Raw genomic sequence first — 15,239 nt, 5'->3', positions numbered from 1 at the left:
TTTTTAGCATCATTGTGACATTTAAATGCTACACAATGAGGCATACTCATTTAAAAACTGATAAATTTGGTAAAATACTTGTAAAACTAGCAAAAGTATGATGTAAGCAGAGAATATAAACAGCCGAGTTGCTCCAAGCGACCACTACATGACATCATTGTATACGTCACCAGGGCCGTTGACAGCTTTGGCTGGGCCCGGGACAAAATAATCTGAGTGGGGCCCCCCCCCCCAAAATAATCTGAGTGCCCCCACACACACATACGCGCGCACGCACATCGCCACACAGCAACCACCCACACCCAACCCCTCTTTTCACAGTCTCCATTCACTCCAACCCTTAAATAACAGGTATTCCAAGCCCATTATAACAGTCAACCATTTTATTTCAACATATTTACAGTTTGAACATTTCCTTTGTATGCAACTATTCAGGTGCGAAATGCAATGCGCCGGACTTTTGCTGTGGCAAAGTCGTCAATAAGGTCATTGAAGTCCAGCTTCTTTGCAAGTTCGCGCTCTATAGAGAGCATAGCCAGCCCATTGAGCCTCTCCTGTGACATGTTTGAGCGCAGGTAGTTGATAAACCAAAATGATTGTTTACGGGATGGAACTGGGCCTCAATGAGAACGGAGTTATGGCTTTCCCAAAATCTGAACATAGAAGCATCACCACTAGTGATGTGTACAGTGAGTTTTTCAGTGTATTTTTTTGTCTTGTTTTTCATAAATGTCCTTTCCGTACTCGATTTAGAATGTTACAAAAAAAATTGACACCCTCCCAACCACGTAACATTAGCCTATCTGACCTGGGGGCTGACACGTTTATTACGGATAAACCAAAAGGATTACAACGTTCCCTGGATATAGAACTGGACCGAGAAGATTTCAAAATCTTAACGTGTAAGCAACAACAATAAAACAGAGGTTGTTTTATTCATTTAGGGCTTATTAGGCTACTTTGATTAATTGCGCTTTTCATACAGGCCTATCATTTTTCACTTGAGCAAGGGAATTGTTTGAAGAGTATCCAGTCTAAGCGAAAGTTTAATGTTTTGCAACAGACTAACCTCAAAACACCCCATTTATAGCCCATTCGTTACATTAAACTCTATCTAGCTGGCAATTTCACATGCCGTCGTATCTACACGGGATGATTTCCAACAAAATAAGGTTTAATTAACAAGAGGCAGCGTTCCACGGGCTTTCAGCTAACCGGAGTCCAGCTCAGCGCAGCTCAGCAAGCGTGCCTAAAACATTTGGATATGAGTGCGGGCCAATGTGCTATTCTTTGCTTCATTGAGATATATGCAACACAGTGTTATTAAACCGATATGTTTATGAAATAATTCAATGCCCTGTGCATTTCAGTGTTCACTCAGTGTACCCTGCTATCCCCTACTTTATAATTATGAATGGCGCGTCGCGCGTGCTGGGGTTACATTACAGGGCTGGAAAAAAGTTATCTGTGTCTTACCTGGCTCAGCTGCCCCACTGCCTTCACCACCTGCTGCATCATCTGAATCTTTTCTAAAATATCTATGCAGTGAGCCCCTGAGGCTCTTGGCTTCTTCTTTTCTTTTCTTTGCTCCTGACTTGTGCATGTTGGCAAACGGGCTCGCACGCTTATTGTCAAAACGTTATGATGGAATAGTGCCGTGTTATTTGTCGCCTTAATCAAAGACTAAACCATTTCTGAATTAGGGGTGGTAGGTGGGTTCTTGAATCTATTTTCGAAGACAATAAAGGCAAAAGAACCAGAAATCATTCATTGAATGCAAATATAGCACATTTTTCTCCCCCAAATCAACACATTTTGAAATGAAACAGAATGATTAATGGCATCTTCATGAGGGACCAGTTCTGGGCCCCCCCTCATGCCTGGGCCTGGGACAAAATACCCGGTTGTCCCCCCCTGTCGACGGCCCTGTACGTCACCACCGCAGGAAGGCCATCTGACGTTTCGAGGAAAATGAATTTTCTTTAAATACTATTTGGTCTCCGAAAATGAAAGTTTGATTTTTGAAACCTGCGACTACTTTTACTGAAAAGTTTGAGAATAAATCCGCTGGAGGATCCCTTTAAGAGTTCACTGGCTACAAAATGTCCCTAAGAGATCGTAAAAGGAAATGGTTTATACGAGTCTGTGAAGTCCACGGAAATCATTACATGAGCGCAAGTAATGTGTTAAAGGTGTGATGTTGATCCTGAGTACTGAGAAAGAAGTTTATATATGTTGTGGAACAATAACTTTTTACAAGGAACATTTTTTAAAAGTAAAATATTAATTCATATATGAAATTTAGATTCACTCAGCGACCTGCTCTTTGCCTTTTTTTTTTTGAGGAAGTAGTAAAGGTTGGGTTGCATAATTTTTTCAACTAATTAAATTACCTGGAACAGGTTCAGCTCCTTCCGAATCCAATTCCTTTGAAGTCTTTCACACCAGGAAGATTTGTGTGGTTGACTGAAGTTTTGCATGACTGCAGCACAATCCGTTTCTGACTTTTACAATGCTGGTTTTCAAGTGTAATCCGGTTCTTGGAACTTTGATATCTGTGTCATATCAAAAATAATAATAGATGGAAGTCATTTGGGTTGACAAATATAATATCCAAACGAAGAACGCCACCGCAGTCAGAAAATATGCTCTTATTCAGTAAGGAATAAAACGCTCAGTGTTGTGCTGTTATATGAAAATAATCAAGGATGGTGTGTGTGTGAAGAAGGGCAGTTTCTGTTATAAATACGTTTTTAATTCTAAAACTATCATTTTTCCATTTTATCTGTATCTCCTTTTGCTTATTTAACGTTCGGTAAACAAGTAGTTCTTATCACTTGTGATGTACAGATAAAAACATTGATGCGTAGTGTGTATGGGAAGTGAAGACAGTGGTAAAAAAGAAAACCAAAAACTATACACAGCATGTTTGATGTATAAATTAAACAATTCCCTTAGAAATCCACTCATGCAGTCAGAATATCAGACGCTCGCTGGCCGTGCTGTGAAAACTGTGCGTGCAGATGCTCTAAGTTTCCAAACCTGTCATTGCTTAACTCTTGAATATTTTCTATCATGACTACTCTCATTACAAAGCTCATCTCTGTTTTCCAGAGAAATGTATCTGGTTAAGATCTGTTCAGTACTTTGGGAGTAACGGCAGGTTGAATTCGGTACAACAGAGTAAAAACTCTGCTCGTGGGACGTCGGGAAACTGCCGGTGTTTTTCTTTTTGAGTCACGGGAAAGCGGTCAGGCTCTCTCTCTCTCCTGATCGGTTTCCCACTGAATTACTTGTGAATATCAATCAGATAACTTTTATAGGGATGTTCTCTCGCTCTCACTGTTTCTGATTCAGCAAAATTTTCCCTCTGATAGTTTTGACGTTATGATTCACGGGAAACTTTGAAGTGAGTTTTCATAGCTTTACCTACTTATTTTTTCAAATCAAACTGATTCCTGTAAATAAATAACTATTTTAGAATATAACTGGAGTTGTTTTGATGAAAAATAGTGAGATTTTTAAAAAACGGAAGTCAGAAACGCGAGCGTCGATTTCAGTTCAGTGAATGTGAATTGTTTATTGGATGTGGATCAGACAGTTTTTTCGAGGTTCCCATTGAAAACTGTGAACATTAATCGAAATAATCATTTATATTCTTTCATATAAACAATAGTAGGGCTTACTGAGAAATACGAAGGCCTACAGAGCGCAAAGAGGAGATTAGAAATAATAGTTTATTACTTTTTTATTTTGATAATGGTAGATGTGAATGTTCAATGTTTTTATTTATGCATATTTTATAATTAACATTGACTTCTTCTTTGTGATGTATAAATCAGAGTTAAGATCAGCTTTATATTGCACAAATAAAGCCATTTAGTGAAACTTTGAAGAAAAGAGTGTACTGTTTTAACATTTTTACCTAATTAGCATAATACTAATTAAATACTTGGTTTTTACTAAATTTTCAAACTTTGTATTCAGTCTAAAACCATCTATGTGCTGCCAATTTCCATGTAAATATCTTGAAAAATAGAAAAGTTATGAAGAAAAAACATGTGATCTCATTGGTTAATGAGGCCCATTTTGGACCATGTGACCCTCAGACAGAATATTACAGTAGTTTTCTAAAAATTAAAACATTTTTTAAAAATCTTTGATTTGTAATATCTCAAGAACGGGTAAACATATTTTAATTCTGTAAAAAGTCTGTTGTTCTGCCTTCAGTTCTGAATTCAATGAGAGCAGTTTCAAGCAATTTGGATTGAATTTGAATTTTCATCTGAAATGCCTGAGGGATACAAAAGTGACCCTTAATCTGTTTGCTTGGGATGTGGTTCATATTTGCATGGAGTTTCCCCAGGCATGTTGAAGGATGAATAAACATTTTAATAATTTAATCTCATTATCTCTAGCCGCTTTATCCTTCTACAGGGTCGCAGGCAAGCTGGAGCCTATCCCAGCTGACTACGGGTGAAAGGCGGGGTACACCCTGGACAAGTCGCCAGGTCATCACAGGGCTGACACATAGACACAGACAACCATTCACACTCACATTCACACCTACGGTCAATTTAGAGTCACCAGTTAACCTAACCTGCATGTCTTTGGACTGTGGGGGAAACCGGAGTTTCCATTTCCATGTTGTCAGACACTTATGACGTTATGCGTCTGTCAGTGGCAAAAGCCTGTGGTTTAGTTTAATGCAGATGATTTCCCCATGTGATTACACTGTACAGACATTTTGCAGTTTCCTGTTACAGCGTCCGGATTGATTTCAATTGATTTTGTCCCGAGTCCATACTTGGACACAAAGAGATGAGACCATAGGGCCCATCACAACCTTTTAGGGCCTCACACAACCATCACACCTTCAGTCAAACTGTTACCACGGAGTTAGAAGCACACAGCTGTATAGAATGTCTGTACGCTGTAGGATTACATTTTCCCTTTGCTGGATCTAAGAGGCCCAAACCTGTTGGAGCATGACTCTCAGCAGTGCTCTTACAACTGAGGGATCACGAATCCCCACAGCCCCAAGGCGAGGCTCAAGTGGAAATACACAAACATTTTAATCAAAGAAATTTCACTGAAACCGGAGCTCAAAATTTCATGACAAAATAAATCGTGGATGCTGTCGGAGGTCACGTTAACAATAAAGATTAATCTGCAAGTCGTTCAGGGTGAAAGTTAAACATTTGCACTGATGAATGTTGCTTTAGAGAAGAAAATACAAACCTGGGGGCTTCATCATCTCTCTAACGCTGCGGTCATCGAAACAGTTGAGCTGCGTTGTGTTAGTGCAGGGTGAGGCATCAGCAGGGATTAAAGGAGTCTTGAGTCATCTTGGGAGTTTCTTAGAGCCAAGATTTGGACCTGATGTTAACCCTCAGGTGAAGAGGAAAAGGTCTGAAATCTATAAAAGCATAGCAAAACAGGTACTTTCTTTCTTTCTCTTTCACTTCCTCCTTCCTTTCTCTCCCTTCTTCCTCTTTCCCCTTTCTTTCTCTCCCTTCTCCCTCCTTCCTTCCCTCCCTTCTTTCTTTCTCTCTCTCCCTTTTCCCTCCCTTCTTTCTCTCCTTTCTCCTTCATTCCCTCCCTTCTTTCATTCTCTCTCCCTCCCTTCTTTCTCTCTCTCTCTCTCTCTCTCTCTCTCTCTCTCTCTCTCCCTTCTTTCTTTCTTGACAGCTTAGGATTAATGATTACAAAGTAAAGAGGGCTGCATGTTGGCACAGAAGGTTACATTACCGCTCCAGTGGAGTCCTGGGTTCAAGTTTAGTTTAGGTTCCATTCCGTGTGGAGTTTTGCATGTTCTCTCTGTGTTTGTGTTGGGTTCTCTCTGTGTTCTCCAGTTTCCTCCCACATCCCAAAAACATGCCTCAGATAAATTGATGTGAACGAGTGTGTAAATCTGTGTGTGTGGATCTGACCAGGACAAAACAGTGGACTGAACATGAGAGAGTGAGAATACGACACCGCTTAAAGGATACGGGACATGAAACATAAAAGCACGCTATATCAGTTTCTTTCCATTAAAAATATGAATTAATTGCATCAACAAATACAAAATCGTTATATTCGTGATGATTATATGGCATTTCTGCTCGACTTCCGATATGCATTTTCTACAACCGGAAGAGCCGCTGTCACGTGATCAGACATCACAAAAACTTTTGGGCACAGCACAAGCGGGTAGATGAATGGAGAAGTGGATGACAAGAAAATTGTTTTTATAGTCTTTAAAGTACATTGGACATCATACACTGGACATCATGGTGTATTGTGCTGCTTATGGTTGCAATAATTCCAATGGGAAATGCCCTGGAGTAAGTTTTTTTTTTGCATTCCCCAAGGACCCGAAGCTGAGGAAAGTGTGGGCTCACTACTGCCGTAGAAAAAACTTTGCACCTACTGTTTCCCACAAACTATGTTCGGACCATTTCACAGAGGATTCTTTCAACTTTAATACTCAGGTACTGAACGAAATTAATTGCCAAGCCAAATTTACCTTCACTCAGAGTTGTACCATTATTTTTTAGACAGGGCGGACGAACCAGGGCATTCACCCGCCTGGCCGTGCCCGACGAGGAGCGCTCTCGGCCGGCTTGGGAGGCAGACGGCAGCCCCTCCTGGAAGCGTGGTTTTACCATGGGCCTCATGCGGAAAAGTGCCGAGGTGCATTCGCTAAGCGACTGAAAGCCGAGGTAAGGATTAGTATTATAATTTTGGGTGTATCAATTATTGATTATCATAATTCTGACTCGTTTCGCCATTTTGAATGTTTTCATCTCGGACTCTGGAAGCATTGTATCTCAATCAATCTCGAAAAATATCAGCAAAAAAAACTAGCTTGCAACGGACTTTAGCTAGATCTATGATGAACTTTCAATGTATGATACAAAAATAATACTTCTTTCAACAGATCATTAGCCTTTGAGCAGAATTGTTTTTAACTTACCAGGAAGTGTTATTGAGCCGACTGCTTTCAGTTTCAAATCAAATCAAATCAAGTTTATTTGTACAGCGCTTTTAACAATAAACATTGTCGCAAAGCAGCTTTACAGAATTTGAACGACTTAAAACATGAGCTAATTTTATCCCTAATCTATCATGGGGACTGAATGAACTCTCACTCTCAGAATCATCTGACCCGTCAGAGTAAAGACAAGATCCATGTTCATGTGAATTTCCAGCTATCGGTTCGAATTGATAGGGTCTAACTTCACATCTCTGTGAAACATCGGGAATGTCACTGTCGATGGTGTCCATTTCGGTAACCTGTTTACATTAGATTCCCAAGCGCTGGCTCCTTGGAAAGTTTTTGTTATGTCACGGGTCACGTGACCACCTAGCTCATTAACGAATCCTTGTTTTACGCTGATGTATAAAAAAAACTTGAATAATGTGATGATTTTCACATTTTTGACGCCCTGCAGTGATTTAGATGGCATTTCTTATGTCCTTTATACATAATTATGCCCAGAAAAAAATCCATGTCCCATATCCTTTAAAGATCAAGGCCATCAGATCCCTGCTCCATCCAGGTGGACATCATCACATCCATCTGCATGCGTTGCTTAAATGTAATCACACACACGGCGGTCCATGCAGAAAAAATTTAAAAAGTGTCTGTTCGTGCGTGAGCATGGTCACTGTTTATTCACTAAGGCTACACTGTGTATGCTAAGAAAACAAGCATGCTGTGATTTAAGCTGAAGGAGATATTACTCAGCACTCACTAAACCTCATCCCTCATCCTCATCATGAGCCTACTGTCCACAATTTACCTCCTGCTTCCTGAATTCTTCCCCCTGTGACTGGAAGATAATCAGACATCACATTTACTGTAGAAAAACACAACGAGTAATTAGGACAGATTTGGCAACACTGATTACTCAGAAATAAAACAGGCTGATGGGGCTGAAGCTTCAGCTGGGGATCTAGAAAAATCATGAAAATAAAATCAAATCACACTGTTTAAAAAAAATCCCAATTTTACAAGAAATAACTCAAAAAATTTTATGGTAGTTTTCTGGTCTGAAGTATTATCCCAATAATGATAAATTATATTTATTTCTCATTTTCGTACAGAAAAAATATTATTTATACATTTATACATATTTTTCTGCTTTCTTAAATTACATGCAAATTTATGTAAAATGACAATTGTCTGTAATTAAATATGCAGCTCATGATATAAAGGTTTATATAATAATAATAATAATAATTATTATTATTATTATTATTAACAATTATTAATAAAAATGTCATGTTTTTCTTTGTAATTTTAACAGAAATCTTATTAGTTTTATATTTATGCGTACTTTCACATTCAAATTCTCAAATTCCGGCTACAAATTTTGCAAATTTTTTTAATTACATCAAACAATGTATAGTCTCTCTCTCTCTCTCTCTCTCTCTCTCTCTCTTTTTCAAGACTACAAAGCTGCTCTTCTCTCAAGATCTAAACTTTCAGACATGTTAAACCTCTGGCCACGCCCAATCAGTGATGTCACAGTGAGTAAGAGCACATACATGCCAAAACTAAGTAAGATCTGGAAACAGGAGAGAAAAATGGAGGATGCGAGTGTGCGAATGAATCATGAAAGACCGACTACAGTAACGGAAAGTGAGAAGAAAAGATGTTATGTTGCGAAGGAACACAAGATGTCCAGGAAGACCTTCGTTACAAAACTCTTTCAAGCATCACATATCTGTAAGGAAAGACAAGAAAGGACTTTGGGTTTGATTGCACAATATTTGCAACAACATTTGCACAAACTGGTGTTTTATGTCAGAAAGTATTTTTCACTATTTTATGAACACCAGTATATGATTTAGTAGATACAGAGCTCCTAAAGGGACATGTGTACACAAAAATTGAAAGTTTCCTATGCACACATCATCTGTTGGTTGATTTACTGTATGATATACTCTGGTACATTTCACGTTCTCATATATACCCCTCAGTACGGGCTCTCCTCTCGGAAATGCCCATACAAGTAATCTGTCATCTTAATCTAATCTGAATATGAACTCACACACCAGTAATTCTGGAAACTTTGATGGTTCAATCAGAATTCTAATTAATTCTCTGCAATACCAAGTAAAGCAGGTCACTTCTGTAAAACACAGCAGGTCCAAGCCAAACCTTCAGGCCATTTCCAAAACAAAGATTAAAGCTAGACGGCCTTTCGATTTCATAAAATCAGTGAAATTTAGTTCCCTCTGAAATGTGGTCATTGTGAAATGTTTATTTCTGTAATATCTAAAAATATCAGGCCATTCTGTGGCTGGGAAGTTATTTAATTTGAGGGGATTAAAGCAAATAATGTGCATGAAATCGCTTGCTTGGCACAGTCAAGCAGACAGAGGAAGTCCGTGTGCGCATGCGCAAATTTACCTTCTTCTTCTTTTGGGTTTTACAGCAGCTGGCATCCACAGTGTTGCATTACTGCCATCTACAGGTTTCCCTTTGAGCGTGCACTGACAGTTCCATCATTCTGTCGCTAAACGAACAGCTGATCACACCGAGGTGCTCGCTGAGCGCCAATATTTATTAGTTTGGTCCCACGTTTCCTTTCCTTCGTATATAACATAACATCTTTTTCTTCTTCTCGCTTTCTTTCCGTTACTGTAGTCGATCTTTCACGTTTCATTCGCACACTCGCGTCCTCCATTTTTCTCTCCTGTTTCAAATTTGTATCCCATAATGCCTTGCGTGAACGGGGAAAGCCCACCACATGATGCATGATGTAGTGTCTTGAATTGGGTCACGGTGAAGCAGGAAAAAATAGCGGAGAATTTAGGGCCATGTGGCTCTGAATTCATTAATTGTTCTCTTAAAAAAAAATCTAATAAAATTGGAAGTCTGTGTGAAAGCTACTGAATTCAGTAGCTTTCCGTCACTAAACAAAAATAATTAGGTGTCGGGGGGAAAATTCTTTTTATGACCTACACTTGAAAAATCTGAAAAGCAGTCTAGCTTTAATCTGAATGCACACTCTTCTACATTTATAGAAAAAAAAACATGAACGTATGTTTTTCCATGTCGTCTCATTTAAGTGTTGCATTCAGTGCCTTTTCAGGCACGTTAATATTCTGATTAAACCCCACAGTTTCTGAAATGCCGTGCAAACCAGAAATATGATTTCTGTCATCAGGTTATTCAAAGAAATTAAAAGAAAGCTGGTTAGTACAGATCGAGTTCTGCTGGAGAAACACCATCACTGGTCCATCACAACTCCTCACTGTTAACACACTAATGTTTAGGAGAATAAAAACTTAACTGACTGGTCGACACGTTAAACGATGCTTAATAATTTTTTGCTGATGTTCCTGTAAAGGAAAAAAGTTCAAACAATTTGCTGTACATTAATGGCATTTAGCAGACACTCTTATTTTATCCAGGGTGACATACCGTACAGAGCAGCCTGGGGGGCAGTTGGAGGTTAGGTGACTTGCTCAAGGGCAGTTGAACCATTCCTGCTGGTCCAGGGAATTGAACCAGTGACTTTTTGATCTCAAAGCTGTGTCTCTAACCATTAGGCCATGGCTTTGAACAAACACATGGCGAATGAAAAAGCTTTTTTCCTGCTGAACAAGTCAGTTCTGCCCAGAGTGGAAGCTCAAAGAAGGAAGGTTTCTCCAATGAGTTTCTCCACTCAAAGGATTTGGGTTGGTTTGTTTCAGAGCTGTTTGCTGCAGGTCATCTTCCCATCACTATCAAACAAAGCAGAAATGTAAAAATCTTTCAAAAACACACCTACTGAAACATTTAATGAGTCCAGATTAGATTCATTCTCACATCACATGAGCTATTCAGTTTTTTTCCATAAGCAATTTGCACTTTAAATACTAACAAGCACAAATAACAATATAATTCATTCATGCTGCTATGCACCTGCACTTTATTTTATCTCATTGTGGCAGCGGGGGCGTGGTCAAGCGTCGGTCTGTGACTGGAGGGCGGAGTCACTGCATCTGAGGTTAATTAATGTGTTTGTGTGTCTTCCCCAGTGACCACGCCCTATTTAAGGAGAGAGAGCGAGAGCAGAGGGAGCTCTCTCCCCAACCAGACGACTGGAGCGTGTGCGGGCGTGTGTGGCTGAGAGAGTGAAATACTGAAAAGTAAAAATAAGAGTTTGTGAACTCAGTTCTGGCCTGCCGTCCTTCTGTGCTCCACCCACCCCTATGAACTGCTACACTCATCTCATTACCTCTAGCCGCTTTATCCTGTTCTACAGGGTCGCAGGCGAGCTGGAGCCTATCCTAGCTGACTACGGGCGAAAGGCGGGGTACACCCTGGACAAGTCGCCAGGTCATCACAGGGCTGACACATAGACACAGACAACCATTCACACTCACATTCGCACCTACGCTCAATTTAGAGTCACCAGTTAACCTAACCTGCATGTCTTTGGACTGTGGGGGAAACCGGAGCACCCGGAGGAAACCCACGCGGACACGGGGAGAACATGCAAACTCCACACAGAAAGGCCCTCGCCGGCCACGGGGCTCGAACCCGGACCTTCTTGCTGTGAGGCGACAGCGCTAACCACTACACCACCACGCCGCCCCCCCGACCAAGCAATTAAAAAAAAATTAAAGTGTCCAATAATACCAAATATTTATAGGCCTACTATTTAGTTTCTTATTTTGTAAATAAATTTCAGTGTCAAACTCAAGAATATCTACTAATCTACTAGAAGAATAGAATATTTCTTTCAAACATCTGTCTCGATGGATTTGATGTTCAGGATTATTTTTGAAAACTGAACTTGTCCTTGTTGAGCCAACAGATGGCGATATTTGGCAGCTTGTAACAGGGTTGCCAGATTCTCTGAACATTTTCCCAACCAGTTAAAGGTACTGACTGCAAAATCTCATCTCATTATCTGTAGCCGCTTTATCCTGTTCTACAGGGTCGCAGGCGAGCTGGAGCCTATCCCAGCTGACTACGGGCGAAAGGCGGGGTTCACCCTGGACAAGTCGCCAGGTCATCACAGGGCTGACACATAGACACAGACAACCATTCACACTCACATTCACACCTACGCTCAATTTAGAGTCACCAGTTAACCTAACCTGCATGTCTTTGGACTGTGGGGGAAACCAGAGCACCCGGAGGAAACCCACGCGGACACGGGGAGGACATGCAAACTCCGCACAGAAAGGCCCTCGCCGGCCACGGGGCTCGAACCCGGACCTTCTTGCTGTGAGGCGACAGCGCTAACCACTACTCCACCATGCCGCCCCGACTGCAAAATAATCTGATTTTTTTTTTTTGTGCATGACATTTTCCTCTGTCTCACAAGAACAATATTATTTGAATGAGATGTGATCATTTTGATGATCATCCTGAGGGTCGCTTTTCTCCATTTAGGGAGCATTTTCGTCCCTCTTGAGGTAAACAATACGGCGCTACAGAAACAGGAAATGGCCGAACGCAAGAAGCTTTAACTAATTAGTATAACTCTGTGTCACACCAAGATGACAACACCACCGAGAAAACACCGTGACTCTGCATCGACCTCGGAGAGTTTTGAGTAGCAGGGATGTAATTTGTGGTTGACATTTGCGAACAGACCTGTGAAATAGACAAAAGACGAATACATATATCTTTTCTCTGTTACTGCTTTTGTGTTATTGTTTCTTTCTCTGTAAGATCAAAACATTAGGTGTATAACTCCATACTCGCTACCATGGAGTTCTAAGGCTAAGATAGCTAAGCGCTAGCTAGAATGATTTAGTTATCTGTCCAGAAAAATGACACGTCGTCTAACCTTGCTCTATCTTGCAGTTGCACTCAGTAGGCAGGTTTTTCTTTCCTTTTCCGCTGGCGGGAGAGCCGAGTCTGCCATGTTTGCCCACGCTGACTTGTTTTGGTTAAAAGTAGGTCAGACACGCCCCACGGTGGTCACGTGATATTGTTACTCGCTTGCTTCGGTGATCTCCAGAATCGTAAAACGTGGGACGCTTTTTATCTCAGCAAAACATTTACACACAGGATACACAGTGCGTGTGCAGCAGCAGCAAAACATCTCAAAACTCCAACAGCAATAGAAATAGAACCTTTTACCCAGAATTCAAATTTGCAGTCAGAACCTTTAATAATTCTGGGGTTTCAGCCCTGCACACTTTCCTATAAACAGCTCAAACTGGATCAAAACTGGATATTAGACATTACCAGTAAGACATTTATCAGTACAATACTTTCAGTCTTGGCGGCACGGTGGTGTAGTGGTTAGCGCTGTTGCCTCACAGCAAGAAGGTCCTGGGTTCGAGCCCCGTGGCCGGCGAGGGCCTTTCTGTGTGGAGTTTGCATGTTCTCCCCGTGTCCGCGTGGGTTTCCTCCGGGTGCTCCGGTTTCCCCCACAGTCCAAAGACATGCAGGTTAGGTTAACTGGTGACTCTAAATTGAGCGTAGGTGTGAATGTGAGTGTGAATGGTTGTCTGTGTCTATGTGTCAGCCCTGTGATGACCTGGCGACTTGTCCAGGGTGTACCCCGCCTTTCACCCGTAGTCAGCTGGGATAGGCTCCGGCTTGCCTGCGACCCTGTAGAAGGATAAAGCGGCTAGAGATAATGAGATGAGATTATCTGTAGCCGCTTTATCCTGTTCTACAAGGTCGCAGGCAAGCTGGAGCCTATCCCAGCTGACTACAGGCGAAAGGCGGGGTACACCCTGGACAAGTCGCCAGGTCATCACAGGGCTGACACACAGACAACCATTCACACTCACATTCACACCTACGCTCAATTTAGAGTCACCAGTTAACCTAACCTGCATGTCTTTGGACTGTGGGGGAAACCGGAGGAAACCCACGGGGAGAACATGCAAACTCCACACAGAAAGGCCCTCGCCGGCCACGGGGCTCGAACCCAGGACCTTCTCGCTGTGAGGCAACGGCGCTAACCACTACACCACCGTGCCGCCCCATAATAATATCGGCTGGCTTTTTTCATGGTCTATCAGATATATTCCATTCAGCTACTCATCTTCGACTTGTTCAGTATCATGCTCGCTGAATGGAATATATCTGATAGACCACGAAAAAAAGCCAGACAATATTATTTAAATATGTCACTCAGATCTGCAAAGTATTTTGTATGAAAAATGCAAGTTTTTCAACACAAGAAGCTAAACTTCATATCTTCAAGCCAATGTGTGATTTTCTTTTTATTATACTGACACATTTACAAACAAAGTCCCCAAATTTATCAAAACAATTCATCGATTTCCTCACAAGTGACAGATAGAGATTTAAGTCACGGTTTTGGTTCTCCATGTCCCGGATGGAGCTCGGATGAAAAATGCAAGTGGTGTATTTCCCAGTAAAACACTTGTGTGTGTATATAATATAATACAATCTTTATCAGCATGTCAGTTCAGATGGGGTTATTTCTGCTGCTTGTTTTACAGAAGGTCAAATATGGTGTAATCTTTCCAAACACATACACAGATGGTCCATAAAAAAAAAAAAGGTTGATGCAATGAATTCAGACGGGACTAAAATCCCAGAGATACTCTAGTAATGATTTCATTACTCCACCATACGATGTAAAACTAATCCAATTCAAATAATGCTTATGATTAAATTTCTTCACTAGGATGTGGACGTGAGGGGTTTGAGAGAGGAGCAGGATGGATAAAGGTCTGAGGAGGGTCAGCAGTGTGATTGATGATGGTGGCCCTCTTCAGTTCTGTCACACACAAAAAAATGCATAAATTGGAAGGGCACTCAGTAGACTTCATACTCTACTGAGCCAAAGCCAAAGATTTGCATCAAGATCTAATCAGTTGTTCCTTGGCCCATGGAACACCATTACTCAAAATCCATTCACTACTTTTTGAGTTAGGTTGGGAAGAGGCAAATAAACAAACGGAGGAGAAAACATAACCTCCTGGAGGTAATGACAAGAAACTGCGACATGACGTCTCATGCTCAGATCAGACTACACAAACTCAGACTGATTTTGGCACGATTTCCAGCATCAGGACTGAATATGAACGTCAGGAATGACGAATAAGCCTTGTGACATAATCAAAGGACTGGGACGTCCCACGACACCCTGACGAAAAGTCTAGAAAAGTCTAGCATGTCAGAATTGTTTGTATTTTCCCTCCTAGTTCAACAACTCCTACGACATGTTCCTTGACGTTCCTTCTGTCACACTGATTGACATTTTCTTGACCCTTCTCCCCAACAACATGCAAGGACGTGAACAATGATT

At 41.0% G+C, this 15,239-nt stretch overlaps 1 protein-coding gene across 3 annotated transcripts in view; it reads left to right on the top strand.

Moving 5' to 3' along the window:
- mmel1 (membrane metallo-endopeptidase-like 1) overlaps positions 1–15,239 on the top strand; it is a 62,620-nt gene that overhangs the window by 5,126 nt on the left and 42,255 nt on the right. Inside the window, exons 2-4 of one of the 3 annotated variants that reach the window (XM_060909751.1) lie at positions 6,357–6,476; positions 6,543–6,707; positions 8,441–8,520. In XM_060909751.1, coding sequence (XP_060765734.1) covers positions 8,513–8,520 — 8 coding nt within the window. In that variant the 5' untranslated portion in view covers positions 6,357–6,476; positions 6,543–6,707; positions 8,441–8,512. Of the gene's footprint in view, positions 1–5,420; positions 5,442–6,356; positions 6,708–8,440; positions 8,521–15,239 lie in introns of those variants that run through there. The other 2 variants (XM_060909750.1, XM_060909749.1) reach the window with 2 other exon arrangements.

Source organism: Neoarius graeffei, chromosome 26 (assembly GCF_027579695.1).
Source record: "Neoarius graeffei isolate fNeoGra1 chromosome 26, fNeoGra1.pri, whole genome shotgun sequence".
Lineage (NCBI taxonomy): Eukaryota > Metazoa > Chordata > Actinopteri > Siluriformes > Ariidae > Neoarius > Neoarius graeffei.
The sequence above is the reverse complement of the archived record's forward strand: the minus strand, read 5'-3'. Positions and strand labels throughout refer to the sequence as shown.